At 41.1% G+C, this 15,035-nt stretch overlaps 1 protein-coding gene and 1 pseudogene across 1 annotated transcript in view; both read right to left on the reverse strand.

Moving 5' to 3' along the window:
* Nucleotides 1–15,035, reverse strand: part of RNF216 (ring finger protein 216) — a 40,881-nt gene that overhangs the window by 24,282 nt on the left and 1,564 nt on the right. Inside the window, exons 2-5 of the mRNA XM_011363832.2 lie at nucleotides 13,744–13,820; nucleotides 8,153–8,255; nucleotides 6,901–7,065; nucleotides 1,659–1,773 (exon numbers count right to left, since the gene is read on the reverse strand). Of these exons, the coding sequence (XP_011362134.2) occupies nucleotides 1,659–1,773; nucleotides 6,901–7,065; nucleotides 8,153–8,255; nucleotides 13,744–13,820 (460 nt within the window). The remainder of the gene's footprint in view (nucleotides 1–1,658; nucleotides 1,774–6,900; nucleotides 7,066–8,152; nucleotides 8,256–13,743; nucleotides 13,821–15,035) is intronic.
* LOC111742298 lies at nucleotides 8,701–8,821 on the reverse strand (annotated as a pseudogene).

Here is a 15,035-nt window from a genome sequence, read left to right on the forward strand (position 1 = left end):
AAAGAGCAGTGACTAGATGGAAAACAACCTGAAAAGGTGAAGGGATTCCTGCAACAGGTGAAGGATCCTTAGCCTATGTGCTTATAAACTGCTGAGAAGAAAGGTTAAGTGTATCTATAAGTCACAAATATTAAACTACTAATGTATGTCAAGTGTATTTTCTAACTTCTAGTGTCCTTAAAGATGATCTAATAAGTGTAGTATAAGAATCAGAATCCAAAATTAAAGGGATATACCTGAAACAATGGGCTGGAACTGAGATGACATTAATAGGGAAAAATGTCAGATGAAGCAAAACTGAGAGAGCTTTGTGACTTAAAAGCAAGGTGGGTGAAAAGACTGAGGCTGAATGTGAGCCAAAGGTGGGACCTATTTTGATTTTCAAAAGCCATGATGGTCTTGGGCTACGTGGGCTTAAACACAGAATCTAGACCTCAGCCGCTGTCTCTACACAGTAGACCTCACTTGAGTCCCTGGTCCAGCCCAGCGCACCCAAACTCTCCAAGAGATACCGACATGCTAGAGAAGGGCACACAGAAGCAAATCAGAATGACAAAGCAGCGACAGACAGACTCCAAGTGTTTGCAGAGGTTAAGAACTACACCATGGCAGGAAATGTCAGGAAGGTAACTTCTGGCTTGGTATAAAAGAACTTTCTAAAAGAGACAGCTGACCAACAATGGAGTGGATCACTTCATCAAGCAGGACTTTCCTTTCTCTGCCACTTACAGTCAGAACAGGCATGGAATGGCTACATATTTGGGATTCCTAGTCTAAAATGTGGATAAATTTAGCTGAGTGAAAAACCACTTACACGCTATCCCCACTTTCTCACCCTGCCAAAGACCTGTGAGAATGCCATGTCAGGAGGGCACTGCTCCACGGACTAGCTTGGGGACCTGAGGAGTCAGAGCCTAGGGCATTTTCTTTTAGGTCCCGAAGAGTTCATATATTCAAACACTTTCCAACTCTATAGCTATCTCATGGAGATTCCATTCAGTCACACCTGAAATCAAGTTATGTAATTAAATACAGATATAACAGAAAAATGAAAAGGAAATGGAAATATTCCTTCTTGAAGCAATCTATAGGAAAATTAGTGGACTCTTCTTGGACACAGTAACTCAGATGAAATTTGTTGCAAAATTCAACAAGTTTACCTTTTGGGGGGATCAGACCTGAAGCAACCTCTTCGAAGAGCTTTCAGCAGTTACTTCATCAATAAGAATAACAGAATTTTAAATAAACAGTGGCTACTTAAGAGCTGCTTGTTTTTTTTCCTGTGAGAAGCCACTCTCAGGGGTGTAAGTGACCCCCTCGGCAGTAAGCAATCAATCTCACTGGTCTAGACAGTTTTTACTAGTGATAAAACTAATTCTCGTCAAATATCCAAGACCAGTTTTTTCCGAAACTTAAGAGTGTCCCCAAACTCTTCCATGTACAAATTCTCTGACATTTCGCTACGTTTTCCTGTCACAGTGTATCCTAAGCAGAAAGAAGGAAGAAGACAACTGTAGCCACTTTCTAAAACTCTCCTCGGACTGGCCAGGAGACACTCCCTAAGCAGCTGTACCACGACATCCCTCATAGGCTGCGCAGGAAGGGGACAGTTCTGCATATAAGCTTCACAGTCAGTGACACTCGCAGTTTGCCATTACCTTGTTCAAATTTGAAATCTATGTAAGAATACTGATTCATTTCTTTTCTCTTTTTTCTTTTTCCACTGGTTTCTGGCGATAGCTCTTGCCATTTTTTAATGGCATCAGAAAAGGCCTAAAAATTGAGAAAGAGAAAAAGGTTAGTACTATAGATGGGACAGAAGAATATGTGAAACGCAGGCAATGCCCAAATCTCATTTTGACTCAGTTTCAGCTCTCTCTCCTGCCCACCTTACAGAAATAGTTAGTGGCCAAATAAACAGGTAGCATTTCATTTTTTTTTTCCTCTTTCATAAACTGCTACGATGGCAGAACCAAAATGCTGACAAATTCAAGGGCGACATAACAGAAACTGCTCAAACTGTCCCTGAGTAAGTACAGGTTAAATCATGTAACAAATGGCCAGCGAGCTGCATTTCACAGGCCATCTTACATGGTGTCCCTCAGGTGAACATGCCCATTCCACTTGCCCCCAGTCTTCGCTGCTTTCACCTATAACTACCCCTTCTTTGTACTGCACGCCGGAGCACAAAATTCTCCTGCCATACCTGTAGCTTCTCCCTGTTTTAGATCTTTCCAATAGACATTTAAGTGTGCTCAAGTCTTTGTCATCTTAAAAAAGAAAACCCTTCCTCCTTCGGCATCCTTCCCCTTTGTTACTGGCCCCTCTTTGTAGCCAAATTTACCAAAGGAGCGAGCCACACATTGTTTTATCACCTCACCTCCTACGAGCTTTGCAACTCCCTCCAATCTGGCATCGAACCCACCATGCCACTTGCTAGTCTACTTCATAACACAGGATCAAGTCTAACTCCTGCGTCTCAGCCCTCACCTTGACGTCTCAGAGGTATTAATAATGCAGACCAATGTACCGCTGTCCTGGCTTCCTGCTTCCTGCCTCCTCCCTGCGCTGCCCCTCCTCCGCCATCCTCTCTGCTCTGTCCCTAGATGCTGCCAAGTCCTTGGGGCAGCCTCGGCTCTCGTCACCCTCTAGGGTACCTCGTCCAGGCTGGTAAGGTTTCCTCCCATATACTGATGACCCTAAATCCATTCTCCTGTCTGTATTTCCCACTTTTGCTGCCCACTCAACCACCCGGCGAATAATTTATACTTGGCTGTCTCACGGACCCCACTCGGCATGTTGGGAATCCAACGTCTCCCACACTGAATTCACGATCCTTTCCCTTCAGATCGGCTCTCTTACAGTGTCCTCATCCCAGGAAATGGAACCATTGTCTTCCACGCCCCCTTCCTGAACTCCAACTTAAATAATACTCAGGTTTGTGGTTAAATGTCACTTGGTCAGGGAGGCCCTCCTGGAGCCTCTTAGTCTACTTTATGTCCTACTACACTCTTTCAAAGCACCTTGTATTTTTCTTTCAAAATACTTATCAGCTGTAATTATATATGTTCTGTTTGATACTGTTGCATCTCCGCCACTGGACTGGGAGCCTCTGGAGGGCAGGGATGCACCAGTGCTCAGGGTGTATCCTCAGCCACCTGCACAGTTCATACTTAACACCTGATTTGCTGAACAAAAGATTATAGGGCCCTGTACATGTTATAAGAATGTTGCTAATAAATCACATTCTGACCCACTTATCTTAGAGAAACACCTGTGTATCTCTGTGGTAGGACAGCAAAACAAAAGGCCTTAGTTACAGACGAGAGAAGGATCACTCCTCATCCTAACCCACCTCCAAGCCCTTCCTTTTCAAGCTCTTCAGTTGGGGGATTATAAGGCATTTGCTATACACACTGCCCATGAGCTAAATAAGCCCGACACCTGGACCTTCCTACTCCGTATCTCATTCGATTCTCACAATGATCTCCTGAGGGAGGTATTAGTTCTTTTACAGCAGAGTGAAGCAAGGCTTAGAGAGAAGGAACTTGTCCCATCATACCTTCATTAACGCTAGGATCTGAACTCAGTGAAACCCCACCAAGAGCTGGCCAACAACGACACTCATCCTGCTACCTTTCTACCTCCACCGATGATGCCCTCCATGGCTGCAGGACTGCTTCCTTTGCTTCTTGTTTCTTTTTCCTGGAATTCTCATGACTCCAAGGGTTCCCTACAAACCCTTAGATACTAATCTTAAAGTCACTCATGTTTGTACTCAGCTGCAGGATTACTAATTGATTTTTACTCAGCTTTACCCCCAAATAAATACTCCACCGTGAACCAGGACCATTTGTAAAAATTCAGGGGAGGTGGCAGGACAGGCATCACAATTTGCATTTTATAAACAAGGCAGACGTCATTTACCAGCAACCAATGAAACCGGAATGTGAACGCAGAGCTCAAACTCGTAGTTCACTGAGTTTTCAACCACATTGCACTGGCATAAAACACAGAGGCTTCTGACTGCAATGAGCTTTACCTTGTCCCATTTAAATAATGTTTCTAGTTCGCAGAAAATAAAAATCCACACACAGGAACACAAACTGGTACTTGCCAGGGAACTGTTTCTTAAAACAAAATGTTGTCTACAAATTTAAAGGAGCCTACAAAATCTTACTTAATAGTTATAACGATCATCACGTAACAGTGACTAAAGGTCTAGTTACGTAGACCACATAAAATTAGGTCATCTGAATGCCTTCCTTCTGAGATCTGCTAGTTATAATTCACACCTACACACCACGAATGCACCGCGAGTACTTTTTCTTGCCTCTTACCCTTTGCACATATCACTCCTCTAGCAAAAACATCTTTTATTTTTTTGAGACTGTTCGAATGACACCTTCATTTCCTTCCTAGTGTTCTCTCATGTACTTCTCTTTTATAATACTCATCACACTGTTTTAATCTTTTTAAAAAAACTCTCAGACTTAAAGCTCTTTGGAAGGAAGCTAATTCGTGTTCTACTGATGTCAGTGTTCCCTGCATAGAGCCAGTAACGACCACAAAGTAAGTATTCAAGAAACCTAACGGGAAGGACACAGGAACAACAGATCACTGAAGAATAAATTTCCTTTTTGCTATTATCTGGCATTTCTCCCTCTGGCTTGCACATGTTCACAAATCAAATATCCACCAAAGATCAAGAATACAGTCTGGTATGATTTTTAGGATATTTGTGACAATGGCCAAAGTTCCTTTGAGGGATGACCTAAAACACTATAATGGGCATTTGATGACAAAAAAGCTGCAGAGACTGCAGCCTGGGAGAGAGAGGAGAGAAAACTTACACATTAAAAAGGATTGAAATAATATACCAACTAAAATAAAGAGATTTACTTGGAACCCCAGATAACCAAACAAACTGCTAAAATGATTTTGACACATTCAGAGAAATTTGAACATAGACTGGATATCTAATGATGTTGATTTTTAAGTTGTGATAACGGTATTTTGATTATAGTTTTCCAAAAAGACTCTTTATCTTTCAAAAGTAAACAGTAATAGAGTCATGGATGAAAAGGAAATGAGATAGATGATGCCTTGGAATTTGCTTCAAAACAGTCTGGGAGGAGGCAGCGGGTGGGGTGAAGATGAAACCATACTGGGTAGTAGCTGGTAATTACTGAAGCTGAGTGATGACTGAACACGGGCTCATTATAATACAACCTCTTTTATACATGCTTGATGTTTGTAACAAAATGTGAAAAAAAAAATTCAGGGAAATGTGACTCTGTCTTCACAGTGGACATGCTTCCCTGAGCCATCGTCGTATGTGGGGAGCAGCCTGGCCATGCACAGGGAAAACATGTTATTGCCATAATTACAAAACATCTCTGGGCGTGTCTTCCTCATCCCTGTCCCCATGAGTGTCACTTTCTACAGGGCAGAGCTCTTGGGCACCATCTGCACACAGCAGGGAGGAGTTCTCAGCTGTAACCAAGCATGCCAGATTTTAGCTCCTGCCAAACAGTACTCTCCCTTAAACACGCCACTTTTATTCAAACAGCCCAACCTCATTTCAAAACCCTGTAAATTTTCAAACCACCCACCAAAACAAGCAGACACCATAAAAAACCATAAAGAGCCAGAAAGACGAGGAAAGGGACAGGAAGGTATAAATGAAAATGAGCCACAAAACCGTACACACTCCCACCAAATAATGAGTGGGCTGTGGGATGAGCACACCGGTGGCACGGACATTACTAACGAGGGCCACAGACCACAGGAGGCGTCTCCTGCTGCTGCCCTTTGATTCTTCCTCTGGGCTCCCTGCGTGCTCAGGAAAGGTGTGAGGCACCACTGGAGCAGTAGATTGCCAGGCAGGGTCTCGCAATAAAACAGCCCCAGCTTTCTTGCAGCCACTAGTTTTGGGGGAAGCTCATTCACTTTTCAATGACAGTACAGGTGTTTCCTAGTTAGCGAACATGGGGAATGAGATTTAGAAACAGAAAGGACTAACTCTGTATTCCCTTCAGAGAAATTTTACTTAAAATTAATCTACAATCAGGAGTTCAATGACAGTTGCCTGGATTTTCCTGGCAATCTACACTCGGCGCGAGGCCACATCCGCCTGGGGGTTTACCTTCTTCCGAGTTAAGACCCCGTGGGTGTTTTAACCATTAAAATAACTTCCCATTTGTTTATCTTTTGGAAAAAAGCAGTTTGCTGGGAATCACGAAAACTTTAACAGGAGAAATGGATTCCATGGCAGAAGAGAGGAAGAGGAACTAGCCAAAGACCTGCTGGTGCAGCTCTCCTGTCCTGGCTGACTGCCATGAGACAGGATCCACGCGGTGGACTTCACCAACAAGGCGCGTCTGCGTTACCTGGTGACTGGCACCCTGCTAAGCCTTGGGACATTGGCCCTTAGTGGAATATTATTTAGGGCCCTGGGGAAAACAACACTGGGCTCTTTCAGCAGCTGCCCACTCTGTTCCGAGGCAGACCAGCGTTCATCATCGGGCAGTGCCGGGCTCTTGGGCGCTTTACAGACCTTGCCTCATGTAACTGGTAACAACCACCGTGGCAGGAGGGGGAGGAACGGCCCTGGACACGTCTCCCACATTCCAGGCACCCTGCATTACCTAGTAAAATTCATTCCCCCCCGCGTCGTCATGGTCCTGCCTGAACGTCCCCTGCTTCTAATCTAGCATCTCTCTGCATTTGATTCTTCCTGATCCACAAGCACCTTTGTCTATTGCGCTTCACCCTGACACCCGCCTTAGCACTTCGCCATGAAAAACCATCCCAACTTCCACAAGCGTTAACTCTTCACTCCGTTATCACAGGAAGTAGTCAAGAGGTGTGACCCCACCAGGAAGACCAACGGTGTACCTTTCGGGTGATTGCATAGTGTCCTTTGAGCTCGTGCAGGGCCCACTTGATGTCCTGACTGCTGAGCATTTTGAAGTCGGCCATCAGGAGATCGGCAGCTTGGATGAAGCAGCGCTGGTCAAGAGGAGCCAACTTAGAGTAGTCAAAAAAGTCTACCTTAGGCAACTGAAAAGAGAGAGGAGCACAGCGTTAGAGCCAGACAGTGTGCGTCCCGTGAGGGGAAGTCACCTGAAGGAATGCTTAGTCCAGAATAAAACCATCCCACTCCTAGTTACTCTACAAAGAGGTTCCAGTCCTGAACAGATACGAAGAAATGGTGAAGCGGAGAAGCTAAACGGCTCTCCAGAGTCTGGAGACGAGTTTCACTAGTTAGAGCTACAAAAAAAGGATAGCTGGGGATTTGAACCCGATCTTTCAGCCATCTTCTTTTTACAAAACGTTTAGGAAAATTAATTGTTTTCAGGCTACGGAATAAGTAAAAGAGATAGAAGAATTTGTAGGGAGTAGAGGGACCGAGTGACGTAGTTCTGGACGACACTTTCCTTAACTACTTACACGAAACACTAGTTTGGATCACAAACGAAGGCAATAATTGAGATTTAAAAATCAAACTGTTTATATCTTGATGCGGGATTTGGTGACATAAGTGTGTGCACTGTATATAAATCTTACATCAAAACCATGAAGAGATATTGAACTCTAGGCAATGATCCACATGATGAAGTATGTTTGGGCAGTGTATTGATGTTGTAGTGATTTATGCTGAAGTGCATTATAATGAAATAAAATGTAAGAGATGTGCCGATGGACAGAGAGATGGATATGTGACAAAGTAGAGAAAATGTTACCTTCTAACAGTACTGCTGCTGGGTATATAGGTGATCAATGTAAGATCTTTCGACTTTACCGTGTAATTAAAATTTTTGATGATAAAATGTTATCCCAACTGAAATGATATCAAAAATCTCGGCCAATTCTTGTTTCATTTTAGAAACTTGCTTTGTGGTATTAAAGAAATAGAGAATTTGTTTTGTATTTTATGGAAAAGGGAAGAGAGAATTGAAATTAAATACAGATGTCAAAGTGGCTCAGGTTGGGAAATCCCACTGAAGTCTAAGTATATTCTGAAATCCTATTTTCCTGGCTAGTCTTGAAAAATGTGTCCTGACAAAGCACTTTCTTCCCATAAAGATGATGTAAGAAGCAGAGCATTTCTAGGTAGAGACCATAAAAAAAAGAGCATGGCACTTGCCTTTGTCTCATCTTGGCTGGCAAGCAGGCTGCTACTGGGGTTGATAATGACTCGATCTTCTCTCTTTGGATAATCTGGATTTTCCAGAAGAAAATTACAAAGTCTGCAAAAATAAATGATGTCACTTTCATATTGCTTCCAGACCCCACAACTGCCCATTGATTCAAACACACATTTCGAAAAGTAAAGGCCCTAGTTACACATTACAATTGGCCCATCACGGAATTAAATGTTTGCAGATCAGGAAACGAAACAAATAGACAAATAAGACAATTACAATGAATTTCTATTTTTTCTTGCTAGCTTCCAAAGCAATAAACATACTGATGAATGCAAACCCCTCTGAAGTTTTTCTATTAGTTGGTGTCAATGTAATGAAGTCACTGAAATTCTTATTGGTTGAACTACATAGAACTACAGAATTTAAATGAAAAGTATCCATTTGTCAGGAAACTATATAACAAAGGGTGGGGAAAATATGTACTCACATTCACAATTAAAAATAGTTTGCTAAAAGAATAAAGGAAATGTTTTATTTTGTTTTTTAACACCTACGGCACCTGGTATTCCTAGGTGGTCTCCCATCCAAGTACTACCCAGGAGGCCTGACTCTGCTTAGCTTCCGAGATCAGACAAGATCAGGCACGTTCAGGGTGGATGGCCGTAGAAAGAAAAGTAAAAGCCCTGTTAATTCACCTCTATTTTTGTAACCGTGCAGTTATATAAATCCCTATGAGCGATCTGAGCGACACTCAGTTTACTCAGCCTGTGAGGTGAAGGAACAGATGGTCTGCTCTTAATACGAAACCCAAGCCTGCCTCTTTATCAACACTATGTAACACTGCAAAGGTAAGGATGGGAGGAGTCAGATACACACAGATTTACAATACAAGTGTTGACCAGCAACGCTCTTCAGCCTGTAATCACCAAAACTGGCGACAAACTGTGCTCCTGGATGATGCCACAGTGCGAGGTCAGTTTGGGTGGTGTGCAGCCTGACTCTTCACTACCAAGAAGGTCCCTCTCCCCATCCTTCCCTCCTCTGCTCCTGCAGATTCTCAGGACGACTCTGCCCCCTCATAAGTGCCCCACCCATGATTCTCACTTGACTCCCTTCTTCCCAGGTCCTTCCTGTCCAGTGTCAATAGTGGACCTTTAATGCTAAGACAGGTCCGACAGAAAGAGAATGGAGGAAAAGTCTACCTCTAGCTCCTCTCCTCATCTAAGTGATTGGGGACCACAAAATGGGGAGGGGCACACTTCCTCTGCAACCCTCTGAGAACCCTCCGCAAAGCCCCTCCTCATCCTACTCCAAAACCAGTCAGCACACTTCAACACCATCATTTCTGGGAGCCCCAAATGCTGCTTCTCTAAGCTCTCCTCGTCCTTATCACCATGTCCATCTCCTGGAACACAGTGCCGGAGGCCCAGTGACAGGAAATAACCCCTTCCCATATCATGGCTATAGCAAGGGAAGACAAGAATTCTGAGCACCTCTCCCTCTAAAAGCACTGCTATCAATGGTAACTCTTTGTTCCAGGACGAAATGATGAGCACTGTAGGTTACACGGATCTCTGAAGGCCGACCTGAGAGTTAACAACCACTAAGAACCCACTACCTGTGGGGAAAGGCCTACTGTTCCCAGCAACTCAACTCCAGTCGCGCATACCCTGAAGGACTACACACCAGAGGCAGGGCAGCTCCTCCATTCGACTGCCTGTCTGTAATGTTCCCGTCAGTGTGGCTGCCACAGGCCAACAAACTGCCAGATACCAGAAATGTGTGGAAAGTTAAAACAGCAATCTTTGCCAGAATGGCCACCTATTAGTGAAGCCAGTGGTTTCCAACTCGGGTGCATGGAAGATGATCTGCTGAAGTGTTGGAAGAAAGTATTAAAATTCCTATTTCTATTTTTAAAAATCTCATCCTTTAAAATTTTCTATTTTTATGTATTTTCTAAAGTACATAATACAGCATGATATAGAGGTAGAATAGTAAGTCTAATTTCTGGGGGCAAAACCACCGAACATTTTAGGAGTTCTTAATTCATTTTATATTTTCAACACTATTAAGAAATTCACGTACTGAGTTGCTGCTATAAGATGTGAAGTTCCACGTGGCAGAAATGAGAGGCATTCACTTTGAACTGTCAAAAACCGTTTCCATTTAATATTTTCTCTACTCTTACCAACAGAACTTTCCTGGAGGTTAACAGACTTTTGATGACACAAATAATTAAGGACAAAGTTTCCCTTCTACAGAAGTAAGCTACAATCCAATGCATTAATATTTACAGCCTGGGGCCGAGGCAATGGGAGGCCGGTCTAACTCAGATCTGCCCACCTATTCCTATTATTTCAGGCTTGATCTCACCTGACAAACTAAAGGGTCTCACCTGACAAACTAAAGGGTCTCGAGAAAGCACTCCTAAGCACTCCTAAGTAAGCCAGACTAGCACCCCAAGCTTTTATTCCTTAGATACTTCTTGCTGTCTGGATCCAATTTGAGTGAGTGAAAAGTCTTAACCAGCCAAAGAGTTGAGTCCTAGGAGAACCTCCTATGAACATCATAGGAGGTTCTCTGGTGGACAGGTACCCCCTTGCTAACATGACCAGCTGGTTACATCTAGCAGTGATTTAAAGACCCAGGGATGAGAGGAAAGCACTGTCAGGAAAATCAGGCTGTAGGTCTAAAAAAATTCAATACAATTACTTTACGTTCCCTTTCTTTTGGACTTCATGAGAATTTTTATGTCTTTAAGAATGAATATTTGTTTCTGAATGATGCAAAAGGCTAGTCAGTTAGGTCCCTAGGAAAAAACACATGAGACTCAAGAGGCAGGACAGCAAACTTGTCACAGAATCTGTCAATTTGGTCACATTTTACTAATATTTCACAGACAACTAATCTTGCAGATAGATAAAAAATAATATGTTCATTTGTAGAATGAGAGGGTAACATTAAGGTATACTAAAATTTCTAAAGGGTTACTTTAATATTTGCTATAAATTATTAAAAAATACACTTGGTATTTCCTATTCAAATCAGTATTCTGTAACTAAATCTGCTATGTCTATACTTTATTATTTATATTTTCTAAAATAAACAAGTATGTTTCATAATCAGGAAAACCTTAACAAAAAAATTCAATAAAAAAGGGTTAACAATTCACAAAGGAGGAAAATACAATTAGTAAACAAACATATGAAAAATGCCATCCAGCCAATTATCAAAAAAAATGCAACATAAAATATTAGATTACTTTTATGTACAGTCGACAACAACAAAAAAACCTAGCACCATTATTCAATATTATCAGGAATTATTAAAGCAATTCACATATTTCCAACAGCAATGTACAGTGGTACAACTCTGCTGGAAAGCTATCTGGAAAATATTTCCAAGGACCATGAATTTGTTTATAATCCCAGGCTCCAAATTGTAATTTAGGGTTTCGGCATGTAGTAAATAATTTTAAAAATGCTATATGCAGAATAATGTTCATCAGAGCATTAGTGAAAACTATGAACAAACAAAATATTTAACAAAGAGGAAAATTCAATAGAGTAATTGTTATTAAAGGCAATTATTAACACCATGAAGGAAAAAAATGGAAAATGTTTCATACTTAACATTATTTCATAAGTAAGATACCCCAAACTGTATTTCCTCTCTGAAAAAAACCGTTTTCATTCCAAGAACTAAAAGGATACATAAAAATAAAATCGGTTGTTTTTTAGTTGAACTGAAGTCTAGGAGATATTTTTCATTTTAAAAATGGAGTTGTTTCTGCTCCACTTTGCTATGAATCTAAAACTGCTCTTAAAATAAAGTTTATTAATTAAAAATAATACAGCTATCATGTGGTTTACATACTCAAAACATGCAGAACACAAAAAAGCTATGTTCATTGTATTTAAAGAACTAAAAAAATTTTAAAATACAGGCAAAAAAATAAAACATTAGAAAAATAACCAGAAGAATTTTTTTAAAATACTAGAAATGAAAAATGTAGACACTAAAATTAAAAACATAGCGGATGAGTTTAATAGGTTACATCCCATGAAAAGAGAATTAGTGAACCGGAAGATAGCTCTGAAGAAACAATCCGGAATGTATCTCAGAGACAGAGAGATGGGGTTGAGAGGCATAGAGGACATGGGGAGAAGAGAAGTGTTACAGGATGAGAAAGAGAATGGGGCAAAGGGATTATTTATTTGATGAGATAATGGCTACAGAATTTCCGGAACTGACCACCATCATCAATCTATGACTCACCATGGTCTACTTTCTAAATGTTTTGCCTTAGTGTAATATACACTAATTGCAGAAATAATTATAAGCATTATTCACTTTACTCAGTAAAGTTAGTATTAGTAGTAACACTAGCACTATAGTTTAAAAATTATTTTATGTATATTGTAGGATAAAGAAAATTAATATATTAACGTTATTAGAATTTACATTTTTAGTGGAAGAAAAAACAACTCAAAATGTAAAACTTAAAAAGACTGAGGAAAAAAACCCGTAACGTTAATGGCCGAATGGGAAATTATAAATTCATGATTTAAAAAACCGTATTTCTTTGGTCTGTCCCTTGAAAGGGCCTAGAAATAGTGACACGCTAGTAGCGATGTTACTTTATAAATATCAATCCTCGTTCCAAGAAACCTGGATTTCTTGGAGAAATGACAGGTTCTAGGTTTGAGGCAGAGAAGTTCAAGGTAAGCCTAGGGCAAGCTGGCACGTTAGGAAGTAAGGACATGCTCAAAGGCTAATGGAGTCATACCAAAAAGCACAGGTACATCTGAAGAGGCTCCTCCTACTGGCCAAATTTAGGATAGTTCAGTATCAAAAAGAAAAATTGTAACTGGTTTATAAAACACCACTCATACAAAACCTTATATTCATAGTGATTTTAAAAAAAAGAGCGGGAGGAAGTAAAAAGGCAAAATCTTCTTTACAGTAGAATGCCAGATAATAATCTAGGTGGTGGATATATGGGTGTCCATTGTACAGCCTTTCAACTTTTTATGTTCAAAACTACTGGAGAAAAAAAAATCAAAGACATTCTTTAAAAAGTATGTTCTAGATTAAGGCGCTAAATATTAACAAATACACAATGAAACCTTGACTCAGTCCTGGTTTAAAAACTGGCAATAGTGGCTGCCTCTGGACCGAGGTGGAAAGACAGGGCTGTTGCTGGCACCAACAGTGTGTTTGCATGAATCAGAAAAAAAGACTTCCTCTGGACTGCTGACCTGGGAAAGGTGGTAAGTGAAATAAGCCAGTCACAGAAGGACAAATACTATGTGATCCTACTTTTATGAGGTTCCTGAAGTAGTCAAATTCACAGAGACATAAAGTAGAATGGTGAGTGCCAGGGGCTATAGGGAGGGAGTGGGGAATGGAGAGTTAGTATTTAATACAGAGTGTCAGTTTGGGAAGATGAAGTAGTTCTGGAGACCGATGGTGGTGATGGCTGTGCAAAAATGAAAATATAGTGTACACTTAAAAATGTTTAAAATGGTAAATATTTGTTATGTATATTTTACCACCATGAAAAAGAAAAGGCAAGTGGTATACTTACACATTCAAATCATAATAATTCTTCAAATGAATTATTTCCTCAATATATCCATTTGCTACATCTGGAAATCTCGCTTCCTGGAAAGGAATAAAAACATTTACATTTCATCCACTAGAATGGTTTCAAACTGTAATAAAAACCAGATGCAAAAAGTATATAAAATGACTACAGTCTAGGAAAGGGCTATAAGGCAGGTTTGTGTCTGGCTTAATACTCCATACGAGGTGCCCAGATTTATCTGTCTACATAAAATATGGGATCTAGAAAGGTCCCTAGAGATCATCTGGTCCTCTGCCCCCATTTTGCATGTCCATTCTTCATTACTTCAATAAATATTGAACATCTCTGCTTAGGTAAAGGAAGTCTCAAGATGAATACAGCACTATCCTCAAGAAGCACATGACCCAGTGGGCCAGATGAAATCTGGGGAAAGAAGGGTTAAGAGACTGTTCAAAGGCAAATGAAAGCCGAGCCCAGACATAAAGCCCTTCACTACTTTCTGGATCAGTGATATCCAACAGGATTTTATACAGTGACAGAAATATTCTATTCTGTGCTTTCCAATATGGCAGCCATTCAGCCTCATGTGGCTATCGAGCACTTAAAATGTGACTGGTGCCACTGGCAACAGAACTGTAATTTTACTTGTTGCAAGACATTTAAACTTAAACAGTAACATGAGGCTACCACATTGGACAGTGCAGTTCTAGGTAAATCTTATATAAGCCCACTTTAAGGATTTGACTTTGGAGTTAACTCAATGCCTTTTTAAAAACTGGATGACTGCTCTTATGACAGCACCAGGGCACCTGTGATCTGTAGCTAGAATCCCAGAGGGCTTGGTAGGGGGTAAGGATAGATTAAAGAATCCTGGTTCAATTTTCATGTTTTCAGAGTTTCTCCTCTATGTATCCAGCTGGATACTCCTTAGGGAAATGAAGTACATGTACGTATGTACGTACATGTACACACACACACACACACACACACACACACACACGTTTTTGCAATAGAAGAAAACTTAGCCTATTTAATGTCTATAATTATTTACTTAATAAAACAAAACTTACTGTTTCTTTCACTAATAGTGCAACGACTTCTTGATCTACCTCCGCAGCTTCTTGCCCCCAAAGGTTTTCCAAATTGGGCTCCTGAGATCCTGGCAGCGGAAAGGCTGGGCCTGGTTCTTCGTCATCTATTGCTAACTGCTGGTCTTCAAGCTCCCCCAGAGGTTGGGCAGGAGGAGGAGAAGAGGGGCCCGGAATCCCATCCTGCTGGGGCTCTGGCCGTGG

The sequence above is a fragment of the Pteropus vampyrus genome, unplaced genomic scaffold (genome assembly GCF_000151845.1).
Source record: "Pteropus vampyrus isolate Shadow unplaced genomic scaffold, Pvam_2.0 Scaffold90, whole genome shotgun sequence".
NCBI lineage: Eukaryota > Metazoa > Chordata > Mammalia > Chiroptera > Pteropodidae > Pteropus > Pteropus vampyrus.